Below are 24982 nucleotides of genomic sequence, written 5' to 3'. Positions count from 1 at the left end.
CGGAAGGGCCCGCGCGGCCTGCGCACGCGCGCTAGGAGCGGTTGCTGTCAATCACGCGCGAGGGGCGGGGCGAAGGCCCGAGGAGGCGGCGGGCCCGAGATGGCCGCGTAGCGCGCGGCGGGAGAGGGGGCGGGCGCGGGGGGCCGAGGGGGCCGCGGGGCGGTGGGACGCTGACCCCGCCCCCTGCTGCCGCCTGTCTGCGCCCGGCCGCCGCGGAGCCCGAAACATGGCGGCCGCGACGCGCAGCTTCGGGCCCGAGCGGGAGGCCGAGCCGGCCAAGGAGGCGCGCGTCGTGGGCTCTGAGCTCGTGGACACGTACACGGTGCGCTGGGGCGCGGGCGCCGAGCCGGGGGTGGCGGCCGGAGTCCGGGGCCCGGGGCCCGGGGGCTGGGGAGGAGCTCTGGGCCCCGCGACCAGGGGAGAATGGGTGGGGGCCACGATGTGGAGGAGGGGCTGGGATGGAGGGGCCTGGGGAGGGCCCCCCAGGAGGGGTCTGAGGAGGGGCGCGTGCGGGAGGGGCGGCTCGGTTTGGGGAGGCTCTAGGGGTAAAAGGAGGGAGAGCGGGGGGATCGGGGTTTAATGAGGCAGAGGCGTCTCTAGAGCCTCAGGCCTGGAGGGGCGCCATCCCAGGGGGATAGGCTAGGGGGTTCGGGAGGGGGGTCAGGGGTGGAATTGGGGACCCTGCAGGTCCTGAAGGAGCGGGGCGGGGCCTTGGCCTGGGGAGCCAGGGGTCGCAGTTGGGATTTGCCCTCAGGTGAGGACGGGTTGCGTTCGGGGCCCCAAGGTCCTGGGGGTCTGGCAGGGACGAGAAAGGGGGAGGGCTGGGACCCGGACACGGGGGATTGAGGGGTCGCTCAGGGCTGAAAACGCGAGACCCAGGAACCTTAGGGTCTTCATAGCCTTGGGGGCAAGTTGGGCTGCAAGCCCCGACCTCACCCCCAACCTCCACCCCCTCGCGCGCGCACACACACTCCGAGGCTGTGGGAGAGACGGGCGATAGGAAATGGGGGAGTCCCCGACTGTGATGGAGTTGGAGGTCCTCCTGGGAGGCTGCCGGGGTGGGGGTGACGGAGCATCTCCCCGCCTCCTGTCCTTTGTTCCCACAGGGTGGGGGGCTCCGGCCCGGCCTCGGTCCCATCCCCTTGGCCTCCATCCTAGCCCGCCTCCTGAGGGCCGTTCCTCTGGCTCTTTCTGCCTTTTTGGGCGGAAGGGAGGGGAGGGATGCTGCCAGGCTGGGAAGAGGGGCAGCGGGCGGATCCTGGAGCAACAGGCCGGCCCTGGAGAAATGGCTTCTCCACTATGGAGGCTTCGCTGAGCTGATGATTTTCTCCTCCCCCTTCCCCGCTTGCTGCAGAGAGGGGCGGGGCACTAGGGGTCCTCCTCTGGGTGCGGGTGAGGTCTCCAAGCCAATGGCTGGCCGGCCATCACCCTTGGGCTGCGCCCCAAAAAGCTCTCTATTCCACCGGGGCCGAGCCCCTCCTTTGAATGGGTGTAGGCAAGGTGGGTGATCGGGCCTGGCCTACCATTTTGTCTCCAGGTGTGCTGAGCTGATTATTAATATACCTACCTTTTCATTGAACACTTGCTGCAAAGCATTTTCATGCATTACCTTACATTATTTGACTACCTTATTTGATCCTTAAACCTATCAGATTTTAAGATGGAGGAACAGAGGCTCAGTGAAAATTCAGCTCCCAGTCACTTATGTACGTGACTCATACATAAGCCACAGCCAGGGAATGGCAGAGCACGTTTTGAACCCACGTCTTCCTTGACTCCAAGGCCCAGTCCCCTAACCGCTAAGCCATTTTGCCTTCTGTTATGGCTTAATAATTCATCACCACTCTTTTACCCGCCCCCGCCCCCATCCCCATCAGCTTCTTAGTGCCTTGACTCTTGATTCAGCAGCAGCAATCACAGCTGTTAACCAGCTCAAAAGATTGGAAACAGGCTTGCTTCCAGGACATAGGCAGGGCACCTGGGGAAAAATGCAGTAGGAAAGCTGGCCCTGCCAGACCTGGTGGTGTTCTGCCTCGGAACGGGTGGCTTTACCTGAAGCTCCGGTTGGATTGGGCTTTGAATTAGCTGGAGAATGCAGGCAAAAAACTAAAGAGATGGCTTGATACGATAGTCTCCTCTGTTCCTCACTGTTGGGTAGAGCCACAGACTTACCCCGAGTGCCTGCCAGATCGTGCTGGGACCATGAAGGAGGCTGAGGCTAGAGGGGGGCCCTGCTACGCAGCAAGAGTCAGGTGCAGCCTAGCTTTGGCTGCAGGGGTGGGGGTGTTGAGGGTCTGGGTGACCCGCAGCTATTGCTGGGGGTGAGGTGGGGCTCTGCTGTCACTGACCAGGAAGGGCTGCCTGCTTTCCCTTTTAGGTTTACATCATTCAGGTCACCGATGGCAACCATGAATGGACAGTCAAGCACCGCTACAGCGACTTCCATGACCTCCATGAAAAGGTAATGAGAGCTGGGGGACCTGTGTCTCAGAGCTTGGGGACTTTAGGCCAAGTTCCCATTGTGCCACAGATTCGTTTTAGGGCAAAACAGACTCCATGCCTACAGTGTTCTTTAATAAGCAAGTTTACTAATTTAATTGCCAAAACAGCTGGTGGCTCCTGGGAGTTCAACCCTAGCATAAGGCAGTGTGTGAGGAGCATATTTGAACTTTAGTTTTAAGGTAGCCAGTCCTAGCTTAGATGTGAGATGCCGGGACAGTTTCTTGGGGGAGGGAGTAGGTTTTAACTTGCTTGACCTGACTATAGCTCTTCCATAACCTGTACTTTAAAACTGGCTGTGACTCCATGTCTTCCTTTGCTTTTGGGAAGAGATGCCTTTCTCTGGGTCATCTGTAGTCTGAGGGTTTTAAAGACAGGCCACCACCGATTGTTTTCATTCTTGTTTGGAGAAAACGGTGATTTTAGGGGTCTGGAGGTCTCCTTTTCTAAATGTCTCCAAATGGAGCTTCCTGTTTGGGATTATGCTGGCGTTTCTCACATTCACAAGCTTGATGCGGCCAAGCCCAGGTGCCCTGCTTTGATCCCTAATCATGGCACAGCTGCCACGAGGGGCTGTGGAAGTCAAGACAAGCATCTGCCTTCAGGCTGCTAGCCTTGATCTTGCAAAGACCAGAACCTCTTGGTCTGTGGTTGACATGCTTATGTTTTTTTACAGCTTGTTGCAGAAAAGAAGATTGATAAAAATCTGCTTCCACCCAAAAAGATAATTGGGAAAAACTCAAGAAGCTTGGTGGAAAAGAGGGAGAAGGATTTGGAGGTCTACCTCCAGACACTCCTGGCCGCCTTCCCCGGCGTGGCCCCCAGAGTGCTGGCTCACTTCTTGCATTTTCAGTTCTATGTAAGTTCCTCTCAGGTTTTCTCTTTCCCCTGCAAGCCCACAACCACCTGAGCTCAAGGCAGCACACCTCAGCTTTGAAGAAAGGTGGGCTGGAGTTTGATCCTGAGGTTAGGAGATGGAGGACCAGCACCCTGGCGGGGATGGGGTGTGGGCAGAGCATGCTTGTGGACAGACTTACCTTACATTAGACAGACTGTGCCTACAGAGAGACTTTCCTGCACCACAGGCACCTTGGTTAGCAAAAGTGGGTGGTTAAGCCAGGTTTCCATCCAGATGGATTGGGGGTAGATTAGAAACAGCTAACACCTGGCATAGACCATAGTGTTGAGTTGTTGGCTCACAGTCAAGACTCATTAAGGGATAGTTTGTGCTGGTAGCATTGCCGTCTGGAGGCATTGTCAGGTACGGCGTGAGTGAGGGTAGCTGGCTTCCTCTGTATGTTGGGGAGCAGCTCTATACCCCCTTCTGTGTGGAGGAACAGCTTTCATGGCCACTGGTGACAAGATGAGCTTTAAGGAGGGAAATTTGGCAGTGAAACCGAAACATTAAAAGCACTAACAATTCCACTTTTTATTTTTTATTGATTTGAGAGGGAGGGAGAGAGAGCAAGAGAAACACCCATCTGTTGCTTCACTTATTTATGCATTGCATTGGTTGATTCTTGTATGTGCCCTGACTGGGGATTGAACCCAAAACCTTGATGTATCAAGACACCATTCTCACCAACTGAACTACTGGCCAGAGCACAATTCCACTTCTTAGAATTTATTCTAAGGAAAAAAATTAGGAAACTTTGGAAAGGACTTAGGGACAAAGGTAGTCATTCCAGGATTATAGCAAGATACTGAACACAGAAGTCCCACAGGAGGTGATTTTTTTTTTTAATCAAGTGTACAACCAGATAATTGGATATTCTGCTAGAAAAATGATGGTGTAGCTGTGGATTTATTGACATAGGAAAATAAGTGTATTACTATAGGAAAAGAGCAGGCTATAAAACAGTGTGTAGAGTATGGTCCCATTTTATTAAAGAGTTTTGTGAATATATTTGTCTAGGAAAACTAGAAGTTATACACCAAAATAATAATATTAGTTATCTCTGGGTGATATCAAGATTTGGGTGATAGATTTTTGAAAAATTTACATTTAATTGTTTTCCCTTTTTGTGCTAAAGATAGGAAAGAATCCATTCCCTTTTCAGGCTCACCTTTTAAGAAGGGACTTGAGCTGTTGTCTTAAAGGCCCAAACATGTTTAAAAAGCAATTTTTCCTGAAGTATTTTCAGAGTAAGATGGCTGAACCTTTCTTGAGTGCTAGATTGAGCCTGGACATTCGGTCATAGCACTAGTGTTGGGCCACTAAGCTTGAAGGGGCCATTGGAAAAGGATGGCACTTACAGATGGGAGATGCATTTATGCTTGAATTTTGTTTAGCATAGACCAGCAATGAATGTGGTTAGCCGTTTCCTCGTGTAGATATCTTCTTACATTTTCTTATGTGAGAAAAAGTTTATGGCTCTTTCAGACAAACCTTACTGGTTAGTATTTTAAGAAATACTGCACTTTGTGGAAGCTTTGATGAGCTAGTGAAGGATAGGACTTGTTAGCAGCCCTTTGGAAGTGTGATTCATTGCTTAAGACCTGGGTCTTTGAGGAGGTAGTCTCTCTGGCTGCCCAGGTTTTCTCACCTCTGAGCACGGAAAGGCCTTCACTACTCTTCGGAGATGTGTTTGCCTGAGATGGGCTGGGTTCGGCCCACATGTGTGGTTCTGGTTTGAGTCGTGCTCTACTGCTTGGAGCAGTATGGACATATTTAAAATTACTGTTACCAGCCAAAGCCGGTTTGGCTCAGTGGATAGAGCGTCGGCCTGCAGACTGAGGGGTCCCGGGTTCGATTCCGGTCAAGGGCATGTGCCTGGGTTGCAGGCACATCCCCAGTGGGAGATGTGCGGGAGGCTGCTGATCGATGTTTCTCTCTCATCGATGTTTCTGGCTCTCTGTCTCCCTTCCTCTCTGTGAGGAATCAATAAAATATATATTTAAAAAAAAAAATTACTGTTACCAGACAGGACCCTGGGTTATAATTCCAAGGTGTTAAAAGGTACATAATTGACCATTCAATTACATAAGGGTTTCTCAACCTTTCTCAGCATGTAGAGCTGGGTAATTGTTGTGGGGTCTGTTTGTGCACCTTTTAGCAGCACCTCTGGCCTCTACCCACTAGCTGCCAGTAGCACCTCTCCCGCTCACTTAATCACAACCACAGAGTGTCTGCAGACTTTGCCAGATATCCCCCTGAGGGGCAAAATTGCACCTAATCTAGAACCACTGGATTCGATCTTCAAATGAGTTAGAACAAAGAGGGCCTAAAGATTTGTCAGCCTTTTCTACTGTCTGGGAGCTCTTAAGAATGTTTCTCTCAACCTCTGTCCCATTTGTGTCCTCTCTGAAATTGTTCCCAGCATGCTCCACCTCGGGGGACTGACATTGAACAGGGTGGGCCCAGGGAACCCTCTTTGGCTGAGGTGTAGATTTTTTTAAAATTGAGATATAATTGCCGAAACCGGTTTGGCTCAGTGGATAGAGCGTTGGCTTGCGGACTGAAAGGTCCCAGGTTCGATTCCGGTCAAGGGCATGTACCTGGGTTGCGGGCACATCCCCAGTAGGAGATGTGCAGGAGGCAGCTGATAGATGTTTCTCTCTCATCGATGTTTCTGGCTCTCTGTCTCTCTCCCTTCCTCTCTGTAAGAGATCAATAAAATATATTTTTTTAAAAAAATTGAGATATAATTCACATACCAAAACAATGCACTCTTTAAGTGTACAGTTCCTGATTTTTAGTATACTCACAAAGTTGTGCATCTATTACCGCTACTAATTCTAGAACATTCATCACTCCAAAATGGAGTTCTCTACCCATCAGCAAAGTCATTTCCCATCCTGCCCTGCCCTAGCCATGGCTACTTCTGTCTCCGTGGTTTCACATGGCCTTTGTGATGGGCTTCTTTCACTTGGCGTAATGTTTCCAGATTGTAGCGTAAGGTCCTTTCATATTGTAGCAGAAATCAGTACTTCGGTATTTTCATGGGCTGAATAGTCTATTGTCGGGCTATATCACATTTTGTTTATGCATCAGTTGATAAACATTTGGATGTTTCCATTTTTGGACTATTATGAATGCTGCTGCTATGAACATTCATATAGAAATTTTTGTGTGGACATGTTTTGTTTCCGTTGAGTATGTAGTGAAAGTGGAATTATTGGGTCATATGATAACTGTTTAACTTTTTGAGCAGCTGCCTAATTTTTTTCCAGAGCAGCTGCACCATTTGACATTCTCACCGGCAGTGTGTATGTTCTTATCTCCCCACATCTTGCCAACACTTGTCACTGTTCATTTTTTTGATAGCGGTAGCTCATTATGGTTTTGATTTATGTTTCCCTAATGTTGAGCCTCTTTTCATATGCTTATTGGTTATTTGCATATCATTGGAGAAAATACTCAAAACTTTTGCACTTCTAAAAATTAGGTTGCCTTTTTTTGTTGTTGAGCTGTAGTTTTTTTGTATATTTTGGATATTAGACCCTTATTAGAAATGTGATATGCAGATATTTTCTTCCATTGTATGGATTGTCTTCATTTTCTTGATAGTGTACTTTGAAACACACAAGTTTTAGATTATGGTGAAGTTCATTTTTAGTGTCAATATCTTGCCTAACCCAAGTTACAAAGATTTACAACTATGCTTTCTTCTATGAATTTTATAATTTTTGCTCTTATGTTTAGGTCTTTGATCCATTTTGTGTTGTCCATGGTGTGAGGTAGGAGTCCAACTTCTTTCTTTTGCAGCATGGATTTTAATGGCAAGGAAGAGAGCATTGCTTCTTTCCCACCAGCTCTGACATGGGGCATCTGGAGGTTGGTGCAGCCCTGAGTTGCAGTGAGAGGGCACTGGGCCTATTGCTGTGCTGGCTCTCTTCAGATAGTTGTGCCCCCATACCTGGACCTTTAATGACAGACCTCATCCCAGGACCCTAGAGCAGAGGTTTTCAAATTCAATGAAGTGGAATCCCCCAGTAGAATTCCAGCACCCCATTTTGGGGTAGGCTGTGTAACTGTGGACTTGAGAGGTAGGCAGAGCCAAGTTATCTCAGCCCAGCTGCTTCCAACTCAGGCATCTAACCTCTCTGTGTCCCAGTTCCTCTTGTGTGAGCTGGAGAGTGGTGGCCCTGGTTCTTGAGGATTGTAGGGGATGATGCAGTGAAGGTAGAGAGCCTGAAAGAGCAATGGCCCCTGGCCGGGCACACCAGGTGCCAGCCAGTACCAGCTGTCCTGGTAAGGAAAGGCCCTCAGTTGTCTTCAAAGGTGGCATTTATATCATTTTCTTATTTTAAAGCCAGTTGGTTAGAACAAAGACACTTTTTGAAATTTGAAATCAGGAGCTGTGATGGAACTGTTACCATCTTTACATCAGCCTTAGCATTCCCATCCATCATTTGTTTTAGTTGCAAAGTACTGAGCCTGTACATGATAACAGATTTCTTTGCAACTCACAGTCTTGGAGCTCTGTTCAGTTAAAGTTTAGGCTTGAATTCCTCAATGGGGAATTTTTACTTAGAGTTGAATGGCACGTAGTATAGCTGTTCCTGCTATAATGCCTCTTCACAGACATGAAGTGAAAGTTATACAGGGACACACACATGAGCATGTGTGTGTAAACCATACAATGATGTGTAACTGAGCCCCTCATTAATACCCCATTGAGCGTTTTGCTCAAGCATGTGCCAAGCAGAGGCATCAGGCTGTCCTGGGATTGTGCGTTAAGTGCAGGTGTATGTGTTGTGGGGTGCAGTTGGTCATGGGTCTCCACATACGCAGACACACTCAGTCAGAATGGTAGTTGCAGAGCCACAGCCCAACTAGTTTATGGTGTGTTTGTGTGCAGTTCACACTGCTGCCCAAGGCTGCACACCAATACATGATCCTTGCAGGAACCTGATCAATTGGTCTAGAGCAGCGGTCGCCAACCTTTCAGTGGTCCGCGGACCACCAGTTGGCGACCGCTGGTCTAGAATACACTTGGGGGTGGGTGTTCTAGTTTGTAAGCATAACTAATAATATTTTTAATTGATATTTTTATTGAGGTAGAAAGAATGTCTTTTTAAAAAAATACATTGCAATTCAGATATTCATGGCACCGTGAAGCACTTCAGGTCCCTTCAGCTCAGGCTGGGTGGGGCACGTGGGGAGTCATCTGTCCCTGAAGATGACCTCCTGGCAGTATCTGCAGAGCTTTGACTGGGCCCCCTTAGGCCCCACTTACTGCCTGGCCAGAGGGATGCTTGATTCTGCACACCTTTGCTATGCACACAGGCTGCAGTATGGCCAGAATACTCTGTGAGGAGACCAGTGCTGGAGGCATTTCTTTGTTGCTCCCTGATTAAGAGTCTTCCAAGGTGAAGATCAGCCTGGGAAACTGAAGTAGATAGTGTGGCAGCAGCCTGCACTTCCTGTGCCCCAAAGCATGGGAAGAGAAATCGTTATATAGTTTGCTTTTTAGATTGCTCAGAAGTGAAAATGTGCCTTTTGCTTAGCAGGAGCCCTTGGCTCTCAGCTTTCTGTGTTTCTGGTCATTCCAGCCCTGTCTCCCTAGTGGGATTGGCACAGACACCAGCTGCCTGAAGAAATGTAACTTTGAGGGTGGGGTTGTTAGGTACTGATGGAGGGCAGGGAGCCCTTTTCCCCTGGAAGACCTCCTAGGAGCCCCAGAGTGAATCACACAGGGTGCAGGGGCTCAAGCTGTTTAGGACTCTCTCAAGGCTCTTGAGGCAATCCTGACTGCATGGGGGAGGGGGAAGTGCAGATTTGGAGGCAGAGCTTGGTTCTCAAAACTGTTGGTAGGGAAACGGGCCTTTGGATTCAAGCTCTTCCGAATCTTCAGTTCTTCACAGCAGCCAAGGAAAATGTAATTGACTTTAAGTTGTGAGAGACTGGAGTTGAACTCCAGTGTGAACAGGCATCCTCTCCCCTTTCTGGCGCCCTCCTGCTCGGAGCCTGCTCTGTCCCTCTGGTGGCCCTTTTACATTAGACCCTGCGTCTTGGCACAGTCTGAGCCCAATAATGCTTGGGCTGTGTTTGCTCATTTTTTTTCCTTTTTGGCTTTTTGTCTGTTTGTGTGTGTGTGTGTGTGTGTGTGTGTGTGGGGGGGGGTGATCTCAAAGTTATTCTCACACAATACATAAACTGAATTTCAAGCAGATTAAAAGAAATAAGCATATTTTTAAAAGATACCATAAAGTACTAAAAGAAAACATTAGAAAAATATTGGTATAATCTTGGAGTCGGGGAAGAGGACCCGGAAGTCACAAAGGAAAAGAATCACAGGTTAAACAACATACAAATGAAAACCCTCTGCATGTCAGGAAAACCACTAGCATCAGTGGTAGAAGGCATGCGCAGACAGGGAGAAGGTATTTGCAGCGTATACATACCCATTGTGTATAAAAGGTGAGAAAGAGACCAACAAACCAAGCAGAAAACAGGAAAAGCACTGCCTGTTTCCGCTAACCTGGTGCCTTCTGAGTCCTGGAAACGTGATTTGCACGTCCTGGTGGCAGAGATATTCCTGTGAGTTGTGAAGGCAGTTGTGCAGCCTCCATCTGGACCTGTTTATGAGAAGTCCTGTTGGCTGCCATCCGTCAGTTAGTTAAAACCCTTACCTGTAGGATGTGGGACTGGGCCTGCGGGCCTTGCCAGCCCACAGTGACACCACTGAGTGCTGAAGCAATCGCTTGTTACAGAGAGACTTCAAGGCCAAGTGCTGGGGCGTGTGGCTTTGCTAGTTCCTAGCTGCATAGAACTGGAGAAGTTACAGCACCTCCCACCTCTGTTTGCTCATCTGTGAAGCAGGTTTCAAAATAATGTCTCCCCCACGTAGGGCGTTGGGAAGATTAGTGAGCCACCACATGGCAAGTACTCGGGCCATTGCCCAGCGTGAATTTGCACCTCAGAACGTGACTGAAAGCTTGTCCTTGTCATGTCTCCGTCACATCATTCCAAAAGGAAGTTCTTTCCTGCCGCTTTCTCGTGGCCCTGGGGCCACGTGGTACTGTTACAGGGCCTGACAGGTGAGCTCGCTCTTTCCTAGGACAGCTTTGGAATGTGTCAGAGGGTTGGCTCTGGAAGCTCTCTTATCGCACAGGGTTCATGGGAGCCCTTTTCCAGGGGGAGCAGGGCTTCCTCTCTACCATGGCCTCCTCGGATCTCCCAGGGCCGGTGTTGGGAGCTGCTGGCTTCCTGGCTAGCACTTGGCATAGCCAAGCTTTGCCAGCCTCCTGAGCCTCCTGTTCTCGGCCAGTGCCTCTGAGTTTGAAGTTGCAGCATTAGTCTGGTTTCAGTTCTGCTTCTGAGGAGACATTTTAAATGTCCATGTAACTGGGAATATTTAGTTTCCCCTTCTTAGACACCTGGATTTGTTATAGGTTTACTCCTTTATTTTGTCTGACTTTCTGGAGAGCTGGTGTTGCAATAGCAGAGGAGGTAGATAGGGAGTGTGCAGGTCCTAATGACTGTGCAAATTCCAGTGACAAGGGGCAGGGGACTTCCTAACTGTGTCTTATTTTCTCTGCAGGAGATAAATGGCATCACTGCTGCACTGGCTGAGGAGCTCTTTGAAAAAGGTATGTGCCAGGGGTCCCCGAAATACTGGTGTAACTTACTCAGCATTGTTAGGTGGCCAGGGGCATAAGATGGCACAGAACTCCCATCTCTTGGTCTGTGCCGAGTGAATCCTAGCCAGGGCTCACCTCCCTGGAGTTGCCCAAGTCCCTGAATCTGATCCACAGCCAAGCCTGCCCGCCTACCTGCCCTGCTGGCAGCCAACTGTGAGGAGTTGGGGGTCCTTCACCTTGGGACTCTCAGGTTCTTGTCTTGGGAGTAACCCCAAGCTCAGGATCTAGTTCAAAGCCCTATGGTGGAATTCTGGAAGGTGAGAGCATTGTGCCCTCTTGCATCTGGTTTGTCCTTACCTAACAGTGATCAGATGGCAAACAGAAGCTGAGTGTGGGCCATGGACCTGCAGCAGAGCATAGTTACAGTAGCTAACGTGAGGTGTGCTTCCTGTGGTCCAGCCTAGTGTTCAGCATCTTACTGCCATGCCACCTCCTCTTTCTCCTTTGTGGGGGGGGGGGGTGCAGATGAGGGCACTGAGGATGAGAGGCTCGGTGATCTGCTTGAGGATACATGGCTGGAAGGAGCAGAGTGAGGGCCAAATGCCAGTCTGGCTGGCTCAGAACCCCCACCTGCTCTCAGGCCCGACACTGTGCTGGCATCTGAGGCTTCACCTGACTGAGATGTCTGTATCTTGGAGGTTGCAGCATAGGTCTGTTGTGCACAATGCTGCCTTGCATCAGCTTTATCCTGGCTTAACGCGTCAGGATTTTAACTGAGCCTCACCTCAGTGAGGTTCCCCGGGCACACATCCCCACGGCCCTTCCCTCCTTGGGAATCCCATGTTCTGGGTGTGCCCTGTGCCCCATGAGTTCAGGAGGGCAGCTGCTCCTGTGTGCCCAGAATGGTGGCTTTGTCCTGACGTGGTGCAGTGCCATAGCAGGTGCTTGGCAAATGCTTGTTAACTGTTAGCCAGGTGGGCAGACGCCCTGGCTGCTTGACGAGGACAGGGCTGGAGGTGGATGCTCACCCTCGGGTATGGCTGTTGCAGGAGAACAGCTCCTGGGGGCCGGCGAGGTCTTTGCCATCAGGCCCCTGCAGCTCTATGCGGTCACTGAGCAGCTGCAGCTGGGAAAGCCCACGTGTGCCAGTGGCGACGCCAAGACTGACCTTGGGCACATCCTGGACTTCACCTGTCGCCTTAAGTACCTTAAGGTAAGTGCAGCAGCTCATTTGTAGACGTGGTGGGCATACAGCCAGCATGGGGCCTAACAGCTCACTGGCTGGCGATGTGCGTGAAAGGGGCTGGGTGGGCCATCCCGGGAAGGAAGGCCACTTTTGTGTTCTTGGCACTGAGCTTCTCTGGCTGTGAGCACTAGGGGGCAGTCATGACCCAATGTCCCTTGCTTTAAACTTCAGCTTTAGCCTGCTTTGTTGACGGGGTGCATGCCCACCATGCCTCATTGCCAGGCAGATCTTCAAGTCGGGGCAGTTGCTGCAGCACTGCCCGGTAAACATGGATGGGGAGCCATGTGGCAGCATCCCTGACTCAAGCCATATCTGCTGCAGGTTTCTGGCACAGAAGGACCTTTTGGGACCAGCAACATTCAGGAGCAGCTGCTGCCTTTTGATCTGTCAATATTCAAGTCTCTTCATCAGGTGGAGGTAAGGCCCTGGGCCCTGGAGTGCAGGCAGGGCTGAGGCCTGCACAGGGGTCATCTTGCTTATGAATAACTGGACCTAATTGTAAGGCAGTTACTTTGGTGTTTGTTAGTAGGTGGCAGGTTTCATCTAGGGGAGTAAGGCCAGCCTGAAGGCAGAGAAAGAGGGGCTCTGCTGCTCTTGGCTGGCCTGCATATCTCTGTCCCGGCATGGGCAGCATTTGAACAGGATGGAGCACCAGTGCCCACTCCTTTCAGGCCTCCTCATTCGAGTTGAAGTGCCGAGAAGTCATCCTGAGGCTCAGGCAGAGCTAGTTCAGGTCTTTCCCAAGGCAGGTCAGCAGAGGCTTTGAGTTCTCTACCTTCTAGCACGCCCATATGTAACTCTGCATTACTCACTGCTGAACATTTGTGTTCAGGATGCCAGTTTTGCCATTTTTAAAATGAAAGAGGGACTCCGTAACGAATAATACAAAATGTATTAAAGCATCTATTTCTCAAGCATGGCCCTTGTGTGCAGCCCTGTGCCCCATGTTTGATGTACACTCCTTGGTGGATTCTTCCTAATAGCCCTATAAAGTGGGCACTTTTATTCCTCTTTTATAGTTGAGAATGCTGAGGCTTAGGGAGGTTAGGAAGTTTGGCCAGGACCACGTGGTTAATGAGGGGAAAGCTGGGATCTCAGTTCAGCTGTTCCCAACACTAGAACCTCTGCTACACATTGGACTATTCTGCCTGCAACATTTTGGGCTTGTCTCCAACCTGGAGGACTGCTTCCCTTGGTGGGAACTTGTGGGAACTCGACCAGTGCAGGCCAAGTGAGGACAGAGAAGTCAGAGGGGTGCCTGGCCCAGCTTTGCCCACCCCCCCTTCGCGCCCCCTCATAGGACAGCAGACACCGGGGGAGTGGGGCAGGGTGAACAGGAGGGTCCATTGTGTTCACTGTGCTTCAGAGGCCCCTTGCTCTCAGCTCTGATCTCTGTGGCCCACACTTCCTGTCCACCTGCCAAACCCCAAGCAGCCCCTACACGGAAAATGGAATTCATGGTTCATTGTGAGTCTTACCAGGTTCTTCAGATGCTGTTTAGTCAGCACTAAAAGCTGGGAAAGGAGAGACTTAGGATTTGAATCACCTCTTGCCACTACCCAAGGCTTCTGTTCGATAAGTGATGCCGTTCCTGAGACATGGCTGTTCCTTGTTCCAGATAAGCCACTGTGATGCCAAGCACATCCGGGGACTGGTCGCCTCGAAGCCCACCTTAGGCACGATGAGCGTGCGCTTCTCAGCAACCTCGATGAAGGCGAGTACCCGTTTCTTGCCTGGAGATGTCTGTAGGGCAGGGTTCTGCGCTGTGGTCCCACCCCACCGAGGGTGGGAGTGCACATCACCACTGTCAGAAACCAGAAGCTGAACCTTCCTAGGCCTGGGTAGCCATCCACTCATGGGAGACCTTCCAGCACTTAGCAATGCCTGGGATGCTTTAGTCCACATCTTCATCAAAAATCACGCTGTTAAACAAGATATTTTAAGGAACTGGGTCCCCCACCCAAAAAAAGTCACTGGAGTTTGATGAGCAAATTGTTAAGCATTGGCAACTGGCAGGACATTTATAGCTAGATTGATATAAATGTTTCTCTAAGCTTAAAAAGCCCTGACTTAGCACTCGTTTGTGTCTTGTTCTTAGTGGACTTAAAGGAGACAGGTGAGGCTGTGGATATGTAAGGCTCTGATGTTTGTATATGAGCCACAGTAATACTCAAATTGAGAATATAAGAGGTTTCTTTTCTATTTGCCATTTTATGAATTTCATCTTAGTTATGTTAAAATTCTCCAGAAAAGCATAGTGGCAACTTTTATGACTTAAGACTGTCAGACCAAGATTTAGGTTTGGTGAATTTGAGGCTTACTAAAAGAAGACTTGTGTCAAGAGCAAGGGTGTCAGGCAACCTTGTCTCTCTCCGAAGCACTTCCTGCCGCCTGGCTCACGGGGCTCAAAATGATCCATCGAGAGAGGAGAGGTCTTGTGGGCATGAAATGTCAAAATGAGGAGGCCTGCCTCCCTCCCCTTCAGTGGTGCTGCCCCTGTGCACTGTGCTGCTTTCTCAGCATTGTTGGACTTGAATCCTGTGAAGCAATGGCTAAAAGGGCCTGCTGTCCACAGCGGGGACCACAATGCCAGCTTGGAAAGCACAGTTGCCTAGAAACACCATGAATTCTGACCTTTAGCCTCTGAGATTTAAGCCAGAAAAGGCATCACCATATATATATATGGCAAAAACTTGAAAAGCATTTGCTCCTAAAGCAGGACCGAAACATATTCCAAATAACTGTATGTTGCTAAGCTTTTCAGTTATTTCACAATCGCTTAAAGACATATGAACCAAAGCCCAAGTTTAATGCAAGTTCACTTCCACCTGCTAAATATGCCCAAGCTCTTCCTGAAATTTTGCAAAGATTGCATTCCCAGTGAGTGTTGCGTGAGGACCCAAGTGTGCTCAACAGATGTTCTTACACAGGAAGTCCTCGTTCCCGAAGCCTCAGAATTTGATGAGTGGGAGCCAGAAGGCACAGCCCTGGAAGGCCCTGTGACTGCCATCATCCCCACATGGCAAGCACTGACCACTCTAGACCTGAGCCACAACAGCATCTCCACGATCGACGAGTCTGTGGTACGCTCTCAGCAGTGGGCTCTAGGGTTTTCTATCCGAGGTTGGGTATTTAACTGGCTTTTTCTGGAAAGACCACAGAAACATGGGCTCTGTGCATTGCCTGCAATTTTTAAAATTTGAAAATGGGATTATTTAAAGGAAGTGAGATAGTACTTAGAACCAAATGAGGCATATCAATTATATGCACATTTGATATAAACACATAGTGATGAAATTTACTCCTGAGGGGTGGAGTGGAAAGGTCACTGCACAGATTGCAGATGTGCTTCTGTAAAAGTGACATCCAGACAGCATTTGGGAAATAGTGTGATTCAGGTATTTGTGCTTCTTAGTGGTTGGGATTAGAGAAGATGGACAGACTTCCTTCTCTGGGACCTGCCATTTGTCATTTTCATAAGCCACATGCTCCATAAAAATGGGGTGTGTGCTCATCACTGGAGTCCCTGTGTGTTCCTGTGCACATGCCGCTGGGTGGGCACTGGGAGGTGTTACATCATTGGCCCTGCAGAGGTGGCCAGCCCAGGAGTTTACGGTCAAAAGGAAGAGTCCCTTGCCCTAGTCAGTTTGGCTCAGTAGTTGTAGTGTCATTCTGCGAACTGCAGGGTCCTGGGTTCTATTCCATTCAAGGGCATGTACATTGATCCCTCTGGGGTGCATGCAGGAGGCAACCAATCGATGTGTCTCTCTCACATCGATGTTTCTCTCTGTCTTCCCCCCTTCCTTCCACTCTATTTAAAAATCAATGGAAAAAATATCCTCAGTGAGGATTAACGAAGGGAAAAAAAAAGGAAGAGTCCCAGGGTGGCCTTGGCAAGTATCGTCCCATGCACCAAAAGGTCGATCCCATTCAGCGCACACGCCCAGGTTGCAGGTTTGGTCCCTGGTTGAGACAAATTCAGGAGGCAACCAATTGATGTTTCTCCTTCACATTGATGCTTCTCTCTCTCCCTCCCCCTCTCCCTCTTCCTTCCTCTCTCTAGGAAAAAAATCAATAAAAACATTTTTTAAGTAGTCCCAGGGTGTCTGTCCACCATGTGCTGGGGTGACATAGGGTCCAGGCTCCTAGAGTAACATCAGGTGTTGTCTTTTTTCTCCCCACAAGAAACTGATTCCAAAGCTTGAGTTCCTGGACATGAGTCATAATGGAGTGCTAGTTGTGGACAACCTGCAGGTAATGTCTTTGAAGACCGTTGCCACCTTTGGGCTTCTTACAAGGTCCCTGAGAGTTCAGAAGGCTGACTCAGCCTTGGGAATTTGGCCCTACCCTGGGTTTTCTCTCACAGGCACTGGAAAGGTGTCTGGGTACTCCAGAGGTTTGTAGCGGCAGGAGCTGCTGCTATCCCTTTAGGGTCCCAGCGTTGCACGGAGCGATTGTCACTGTAGTTCCCCAGAGTTAGAAAAGATGCATAAGTACAAATCAAGCGAGGTGGAGATGTTGCACCTCCATCATGAAGGTACAAGCTCGTTTTCAAAGCTCACACCTACCCTGTGGGTTGTGCTGTCTCTGCAGGAAGTGCCACTGGGCTGTGGCATGTGCAGGGGAAAAGAGGGAGTTCCCTTCCAGATGCCGGCCAGAGGGAATGGAGCTGACCTGCAGAGCTGGCCATTTCGGGTTGGAGGCTCATCACACCTTTAATGTCGGTTCCCTTTCCTTGGAGTCTTGACCTAGACCACTTTCCCCTGTTCTCAATGTCGCCTCAGCACCTGTACAACCTCGTGCACCTGGACCTGTCCTACAACAAGCTGTCCTCCTTGGAAGGGGTTCACACCAAACTGGGGAACATCAAGACTCTGAACCTGGCTGGCAACCTGCTCGAGAGTCTGAGTGGCCTGCACAAGCTCTACTCCTTGGTCAACCTGGACCTCAGCAACAACAGAATCGAACAGGTGAGCCATGTCCCCTGTTCGGATGTCAGGGTTGTGGGATGGCTGTTTATCACTTTCAAGAAGAATGCTAAGCCTTCTTTCATTAAAAGGCTGTCAAACGTGTTGTCATGTTGCCAAAGTGTTAAAAGAAGGGACGAGGGGAATGGAATTCGTGCCTTGCAGATGGAGGAGGTCCGGAGCATAGGCAGCCTCCCGTGCCTGGAGCACGTGGCTCTGCTGAACAACCCCCTGAGCATCATCCCCGACTACCGGACCAAGGTGCTGGCTCAGTTTGGAGAGAGGGCCTCTGAGGTAGGCTGCCAGGGTAGGGGCTAGAGTGGGTGGGGGTTGGCTTGATCAAAGAGACAGTCGGACAGAGTCCACATCTACACAGGCACAACCACTGCTGATGTCCACTGTCTTACTACCCTTTCCTGCTTCAGAAGGACTTCCTCACCCTAAGTGGCCTTTCAGTTCTGGGAAGTCTGCTGCCTCCCCAAGAAAAGCCTCCTTCACCCTTCCTGCAACCCCTCCTGTCAGCGGCCCGTGGCCGCCACGGTTCCCCAGAGGACTTCCTCACATCGCCTCCAGCAGAGCTGCAGCCCAGAAGGGCTCCCCATGAACCCACAGGCAGAGCCTGAGTGTAGAGGGACTGTCTTCAGCTTGTCAAAAGCAACATTGATTATTATAGGCAAGGGTTAGAAATAAGGTATTTAATATTTTTTATTGATTTTATTATTTTTTTTTAGAGAGAGAGACATCGATTCGTTGTTCGCTTATTTATGCACTCATTGTTTGCTCCTCATATATGCCCTGACCTGGGATCAAACCTGCAACCTTGGCATATTGGGGTGATGCTCTAACCAACTGAGCTACCTAGCCAAGGCCAGAAATAAGATATTTTTTAAAATCCTGTGTCCTGGATGACTTCTGGCCACGAAGTCTGACCACAGACCCCAAGGGTGCGCCCACCTTTGCCAGTGTAGCCCAGCAGTATCTGCTGCCTGTTGAGTGTGTCTGGCAAACAGCCACCCTGCCAACAGAACAGGTCTTTAGCCAGGTTCACCTGTCTCCTCAAGCAGGCCCCTCCCCCATTTCCCCAAATTCCAGGCCAGAAGATACTGGAAGTCTGCATTCTTCTCTCATCCTCCCCCACCCCCAATCTCTTTTTGGTCCCAAATGCCATTCACACTGTCACCAAGACAGTGTTCACAAGATGACATCTCTCCTCCTGCCCGCTCCACACTGCCTGCCAGCCCACAGCCCCTCCTGCATTTGCAGGCAGGGTGCCTGCTTTCCATGCCTCTGTCCTCCAGTGCCCAGCCCAGAGGCCTTCTCTATGCTCTTTGCTGATGTGAGTTCCACCGTAATTGGGGGCTTAGTTCAAGTCACCACCTTACCCCAATCCCAGCCATCCAAGAGGCCTCTGCAATGGACCTTGTACCCCTGCCTCACCTTTTGGAAAGGAGACTCTCAGTAATAGACTAGGCCCTTTGGGACCTCCCTGGACCGCTCTAAGGAACTTGCCAGTCACTTCCATGGGTGGTGAGGAACTCACCTCCCAGTGGGGTGAGCCCCCAGGCCTGGCCCCCACATTGCCAGGCTCCTGTCATTCTGCTCTCTGCTTGCCAGCTCCTAGGCTGATCGCCGTTTCTGGATTCTGTAGGTCTGTCTGGACAACTCAGTGACCACAGAGAAAGAGTTGGACACGGTGGAAGTGCTGAAAGCAATTCAGAAAGCCAAGGAGGTCAAGTCCAAACTGGGCCAGCCTGAGAAGAAGGTGGGTCTGTATGGGAGGAGTGGTGGTGAGGAGCAGCCAAGGAAGGAGCTGGCTCCAGTGAACTGGGCTCTGGGCATACTCACAGCCACTGAGTCCTGACGCATAACCTTGGGCAAGTCACACCGTCCATTCTCATCTGCACGGTGAGGGTGGTGATAGTACCTGCTGTACAGGGTTGTGAGGACTACGCGAGACTGACTTCACATCCCCGATGTTTGTGAGAACCTCTGAGTTTCTCCTCATCCCTGGCATTTCAAGTTCTTTTCTTCCTGATCCTTCTCTTTTTTTCCTGGGCTGACTCGAGCACTCTCCTAGGTTGGCGAGGATTGCCAGCTCTCTGCTGCCCCCTGTGTGAGACCCAGCAGCTCCCCTCCCACCGTGGCTCCCACGTCCGCCTCCCTGCCCCAGCCCATCCTCTCCAACCAAGGTAATCATGTATGTAGCTTTCTGCCTAGCAGAGCCACATGGGCCCTGGCTGGGCTGGGGTTGGGGGGAGGTGCTGGCATCTGCTCCCGGCAGGGTTCAGACACAGGGTGGGTGTGGTGCTGTCTACCAGCCAGCTCCTCTCTGGGTGGCACATGGTGGGGGTGCCTGGCCTGATTTCAGCTCTGTGGTTTGCTTAGTGTGGACCACCCCCCACATTGTTCTGACACCCACATCAGCTCCTCTAGGATACCATAGGGTGTCACTGCGGCCCTGAGGCTGCTCTTGGAACAGGCTCGGCTGCTGGCTCCCCCGCAGGCTGTGTGGGCGGATTGGCTCCTTATTAACGGGAAGCCAAGCCTTGTTACTTTCCTGAATCGGCTGCCTTGATCCCTGCATGGGGAACTTGCTTTTATCATCGCCTCATCTCTGTGGCTCAGGCCCAGACACTATTTGTGGGGCCAGACAGGCTGTCCAGGACCCATGGAAGACCAAGCCTTTTCACCTGCCCACTGTCATAGCGTTTTCAAAGGGCTTTCACCTCTGAACCCAGGCATCCTCGGAGATGAGTGAGTGAAGCAGGTCCCATGAGAGTGTCTGCTGGCCCGGCCCCCACGGAAGAGGGGAGGGTGTGCCGTCCCGAGTGGAACCGAGGCTCGGGACACACAGGAAGGAACGCCGCCCGCCCACCCGGGCTCCTGGAGATGCAGAACTTGGTGTGAGGTCTTGGGAAAACAGTTTGACCCTATGTTTCAAGAGCCAGAAAAACGTTCCCACTCCTTGACCTGGTAACCCCAAGTGGTGGGGAGTTTATCTTCGTGGGATAAGATAATGGGAAGGGGAGATGATGAACTGCTCGCTGCAGCGCTGTTTATGCTAGCAAAGCAGGGGATGTGACAGACGTCAGGATGAGAGGGAGATTAGGCAGTGGTGCCGGGTACTCTGCAGCCATCACATCAGAGAGGAGGGCTGGGTAGGAAGGAGGGAGAATGCTGAGGGTAAAGCGGCCTGCTGCAGGGCGGGGCACCGGGGTCACAGCTGGGAGATGCGGAGAGCATTCCTGAGGATGGATGCTGATGTCACGTGCCAGAGCGATGGCCATTTGCTTTTGTAACACTTGACTGAGAAAGTTTTATTTTTTTACATAAAAGGGGCAGGAGGTTGGTATCCCACTGAAGACTTCCCTGACCCCACCTCCTGCTGGGAGCCAGAACCCTCTTTGGGCCTCACAGCACTGGGGAGGACAGGGAGGCAAGTGGTCCTAGGCCAGGGGCTAGCCGGTCCTCAGCCAGCTTTTGTGGAAGTGACCGGGTGTGTGAGTGAGTGAGCAAGCGGAGAACAAGCTGGTAGAGAGCAGACCGCAGGCCAGGTGAGTGAGGCATCGCCCCCAGGGCCATAGCTGCAGGCAGCCCCCCGTTGGATGGCGAAGCCTCTGCACCAGCCAGGCCCAGGCCTCAGCCCTCTTCTTCACTGCCCCCCCACTCCTGGGGACACACCACCGAGTGGCTCACTGTAGTCTGTTCCCTTTCCCCCGCTGATGGACATTTAGACACTGTCTCCAGACTTGCACCTCTTATAAATAAAACTGCAGTGGATGTCGTTGTGTGCACCTCTCTTTCCTTTCTGTGAGAAGCAGAGTCGGGCCCCATCCAATCGCTCTCCCGATGTCCTTGTCCCGTCCTCTGAGTGGCCCTTTCTGACCACTTGTTTGTACTGACTGTGTCCAGGAAGGAAGCAGCGAGATTATCCCAATTCTCACTTCCTTGGCTCCAAACAGGGCTGGGGGGTGGGGGGGGGGTGACAAAATGTTGCTTTCTTTTCTCGCTAATATGGAGAAATCCACAGATATTTTTGTGTCCAGCCATGAGCTGCTGGGTCTTGCATGGATGGGCATGGATTTCTCCATGTGGGAACAGCTTTGCTCCCAGCCTGATCCTAGAAGTGTGTATATGTGTGAATAAACTGGGCACTCGGAGGCCTGCGTGAAGGGCACTGTCCAGTGGACATCAGGCCTCTGGTCATTTCAGAAGCTGTTAGCCAGCTGGTTGGAGCCACCGAGGATTGTGACCGATAGGCGCTAAAGTGCGGAAGGCCATGGCGGGCTCACCAGGCGGGGCAGAGCTGAGGGGCTGGAGAGAAGAGGTGAGGAGCAGGCTCCTGGGGTCAGACAGCTGAGTTTGTGCCCCACCTTCCTTGGCTGTGTTCCCTCAAGCAACGTGTAGCCTCTCTGAAGTTCTGTTTTCTCAACTATCAAGTGTGAACACCCAGCTTCATCACTTCTAAGATGTACACAGCTTCTGAAATTGAGATGTGTCTTTCAGTCAGTGCTGTCTCATAGTTGCTGGTACTCGTGATGGAGTCGTGTGGAAAACTTCCGTGGACACTGCTAAGGCCAAGTGCATGCCCATGCGTCTTAGAGGTGATGAGCTGAACGAGGTGTGCGTGAGCCGACACGGGAAGCACCGGGCACTGCTCCCGGCTCATCAGAAGTCATGGAGGCCTCCCTCTCCCGTGTCCTTGGTGGGGAGTTTCTAGGTGACCAGGACAGTGCCCCTGAGGAAGCTGTGTGCCCAGGGAGAACAGGACAGTGCCGGGGGCGTTTTGTAGAGGGAGAGGTATGGCTAGAGCAGGGCCTTTGCAGCGGAGGTTGTGTGTAGGGGTCCTCAAAAGCTGGGCAGGACCTGAGCATGTGAGGGAGGAGGGGGGTTCTAGGAGAGAACAGTGCGCTTACGCATAGCTGTGTGTTTGCCCTTCCTGCCTGTGCAGTCCCTGCTGCTTTGCTGGGGTGGGGGGTGGTCTGGGCTTGGGCCCTCAGCCTGCCTACCCCATGGGCAGAGGACCTGGGTTACGTGAGTTGTCTTGTCCCTGGGCAGCTGCTGAGCTGGACTAGGGTCTGTGACCTCTAGGGCTTTAACCTGTGGTGACTGGTTGTAAAGCCAGGCCAAGCCTTGGGCTCCTCCAGATTTTTGTGAAACGAGGTTGATGCCATGTTCACCCAACAAACTGCACTTAGGAAAACATTAAAAAAGGCTTTGCCTTCGGCCAGTCTAGGTGTGAAATATCAGGCTTAGACGTAAAACAGCCTCAGCAGGATTTAAAAACACCCAGTTGTTTCCATAGTGCATAAGTCAGCGTGTGCTGTCCGTGGAAGGCTGACGAGGGGAGGCCAGAGGGGTGGTCCTGTGGAAGCAAGCCACAGGTACCAGTGTGGGTAGTCCTGGAGGTCCTGTGGCCTCGTGTGTCTGTGAAGCTCTGCAGAGATGTCAGATCGGGGTGGGTGGTGTCCAGCCATTTCTCTGGGAAGGCTCTAGGAGTGAACATGTTTAAGGCTCTTGATGGACATATTGCCAAACTGCTCTCCTGACGGGCGGGCCAGCTCCCACGCCAGTGCCTGCCTCTACCCAGTTCGGCCAAGTCCGGGCCACACAATCAGTCTAAACTTTGCCAAAATGAGAGACAAAACTGGTGTCTTATTCCAGCTTGCCCTTCCGTGCTGATTTGTGAAGGAGGGTGAGCATTGTTTCGTGTGATATCTATTGACCATCTTTTGTGAAATGTGTTTGCATTCTTTGCAGTCTGTCTTCTAGTGGGATTCCCAACGTTATCCCTTATTTTTGTCATCTGTAACAGCTTTTTAAAAATATATATATTTTATTGATTTTTTACAGAGAGGAAGGGAGAGGGAAAGGGATAGAGAGTTAGAAACATCGATGAGAGAGAAACATCGATTCAGCTGCCCTCTGCACACTCCCTACTGGAGATGTGCCTGCAACCAAAGTACATGCCCTTGACTGGAATCGAATCTGGGACCCTTCAGTCCACAGGCCGATGCTCTATCCACTGAGCCAAACCGGTTAGGGCTGTAACAGCTTTTTATAAAAAGATACAAATGTTCCTCAAATACTGCCAATGCCTTTTTCTCATTTCTTTGTTTACTTATAGAAGTTTAGTTTTTATGTAGTCACATTTCAAATTCTTCCTTTCGATTTAGGCTCAGAAAGTCTCTCTCTACCCTGAAATTGGATAAGCAATCATTTGTTCTTTCTTCAAGTTATTTTAAGATTTCAGTTTTAACATTTTATTCTGTAATCCATGTGACTGGGTTTGGGGGTCTGTCTATCCCTCGGCCATGCCAGAATCCCGAGGGCCCAGCCCCATTTGTTGAATGGCTGCTCTTCCTGCCCCGCTGTCCCCCCCGCCTGCCCCTGGTCTCTCCAGGAATCATGTTTGTGCAAGAGGAGGCCCTGGCCAGCAGCCTCTCGTCCACGGACAGTCTTACTCCCGAGGACCGGCCCATTGCTCGGGGATGCTCTGATTCCTTGGAGTCCATCCCTGCAGGACAGGTAATGCCTGCCTCCTGCTTCTGCAGATTGGTTACCTCTGTTCCAGCTCTGTTTGAGGCTATTGGGAAGTAGGAGGTGGCCTGCCAAGAGTTATGGCAGATGCTGCCAGCGATTGGTGTACTCTGCTTTGTGGTGTTCTCCCTCCCTTCCTCCTCTCCCCGCTCTCACTCTCTCCCCCTCCCTCCTCCCTGTCTCCCTCTGTTAGTGGGAACAGACAGTTCTCTCACTGGGCCCTGGAGGGCAAAGCCAGATAACCTTTAGTTTACATGAGTGGACTCCCTTGGGGAAAGCAATTCTGAAGGTTCTGGAGTGGAGGGGGCCTTGTTTGGGTTCCAAACCCATCAGAAAGAGTTTCTCCCCTGTTGCCTGGCACTCCAGGGCTATTCTGCCCATCCCTGCATGTCATCCTGGTAGTTTGGGACACTGTGTGACTGTGGCACCTTCTCTGGCTGCTGCTAAGGGTTCCTTTGTGTGTCCTGGGAAGAGAGGAGGTGGCAAGTGTGGTGTGAGTGGCTCATTTGCCATGTTGGAGCGTGTGCTTGCCACCTGTCAGACCTCCCTCTAGCCCCATCTCTAGTCAACAATAGCCCGGACCGTGTGACCCCTGTGGTCGTTTGAGAGGCCTCACCTTACCCCAGCACGCTGTGGCACTCCCTTCTCCCTCCCTGTTGTCCAGAGACCCCTGGGAGGGCCTTGCCAGGTACTGTGCAGCCTCTGTTCATTCTGTCTTCTGCTGACCAGTTACCAAGTTGGTGTATTGTCCATGAGGACCCTCTGGGGTGGCACAGGGAGCACTTGGATGCTAGACCCAGCGGCACAAACTGAACTTCAGAGTGGCAAGAGGTTCTGGCCCAGGAGCTGGGAGTGTGGGCTGGGGGCAAACTGACCCGGGTGGCAATCAGCCTTGCTGTGCACTGGCAGGATAACTGGAAGTCTGTCTGTCTCCAGGCCCCATAATTCACCCAGAATGGAGCATGGGATGGTGAGGAACTTCCTGCAGGGAGGAAGAGGGAGGGCAGGGTGCCTGGCTCAGGGTCTAGCACCAGAAAATGCCAGGGAATGGCCGAGGCAGGTGAGGGCTGACCACATTTCCTTCTCCGTCAGGCACCTTCTGATGATTTAAGGGACATACCTGGAGCTGTTGGCGGTGCAAGGTAAGGAAGAGGTTGAGAAGGCCTGTACACACTCGGCTGTGGGCTAGCGGTAACTAGTT

The 24982-nt window shown here is 51.3% G+C and overlaps 1 protein-coding gene across 6 annotated transcripts in view; it reads left to right on the top strand.

Moving 5' to 3' along the window:
- The first annotated feature begins 125 nt into the window (after positions 1–125).
- Positions 126–24982, top strand: part of NISCH (nischarin) — a 32707-nt gene continuing 7850 nt past the window's right edge. For 2 of the 6 annotated variants that reach the window (XR_013996813.1, XR_013996814.1), the window contains exons 1-15: positions 126–322; positions 2378–2461; positions 3176–3358; positions 10989–11037; positions 12078–12241; positions 12596–12691; positions 13893–13988; positions 15205–15357; positions 16460–16528; positions 17059–17244; positions 17407–17535; positions 18890–19003; positions 19319–19430; positions 23645–23769; positions 24874–24923. Coding sequence is in view for 4 of the 6 variants with exons in the window: in XM_081106432.1 (XP_080962558.1) it covers positions 227–322; positions 2378–2461; positions 3176–3358; positions 10989–11037; positions 12078–12241; positions 12596–12691; positions 13893–13988; positions 15205–15357; positions 16460–16528; positions 17059–17244; positions 17407–17535; positions 18890–19003; positions 19319–19430; positions 23645–23769; positions 24874–24923 (1706 nt within the window). In the remaining 2 variants the exon portion in view is untranslated. Of the gene's footprint in view, positions 323–2377; positions 2462–3175; positions 3359–10988; positions 11038–12077; positions 12242–12595; positions 12692–13892; positions 13989–15204; positions 15358–16459; positions 16529–17058; positions 17245–17406; positions 17536–18889; positions 19004–19318; positions 19431–19979; positions 21026–23644; positions 23770–24873; positions 24924–24982 lie in introns of those variants that run through there. The other 4 variants (XM_081106432.1, XM_081106435.1, XM_081106434.1 and 1 more) reach the window with 4 other exon arrangements.

Source organism: Myotis nattereri (genome assembly GCF_964212035.1).
Source record: "Myotis nattereri genome assembly, chromosome: 14".
Classification (NCBI taxonomy): Eukaryota; Metazoa; Chordata; class Mammalia; order Chiroptera; family Vespertilionidae; genus Myotis; species Myotis nattereri.
Note: the sequence above shows the minus strand (reverse complement) of the source record. Positions and strands in the feature narration are given on the sequence as shown.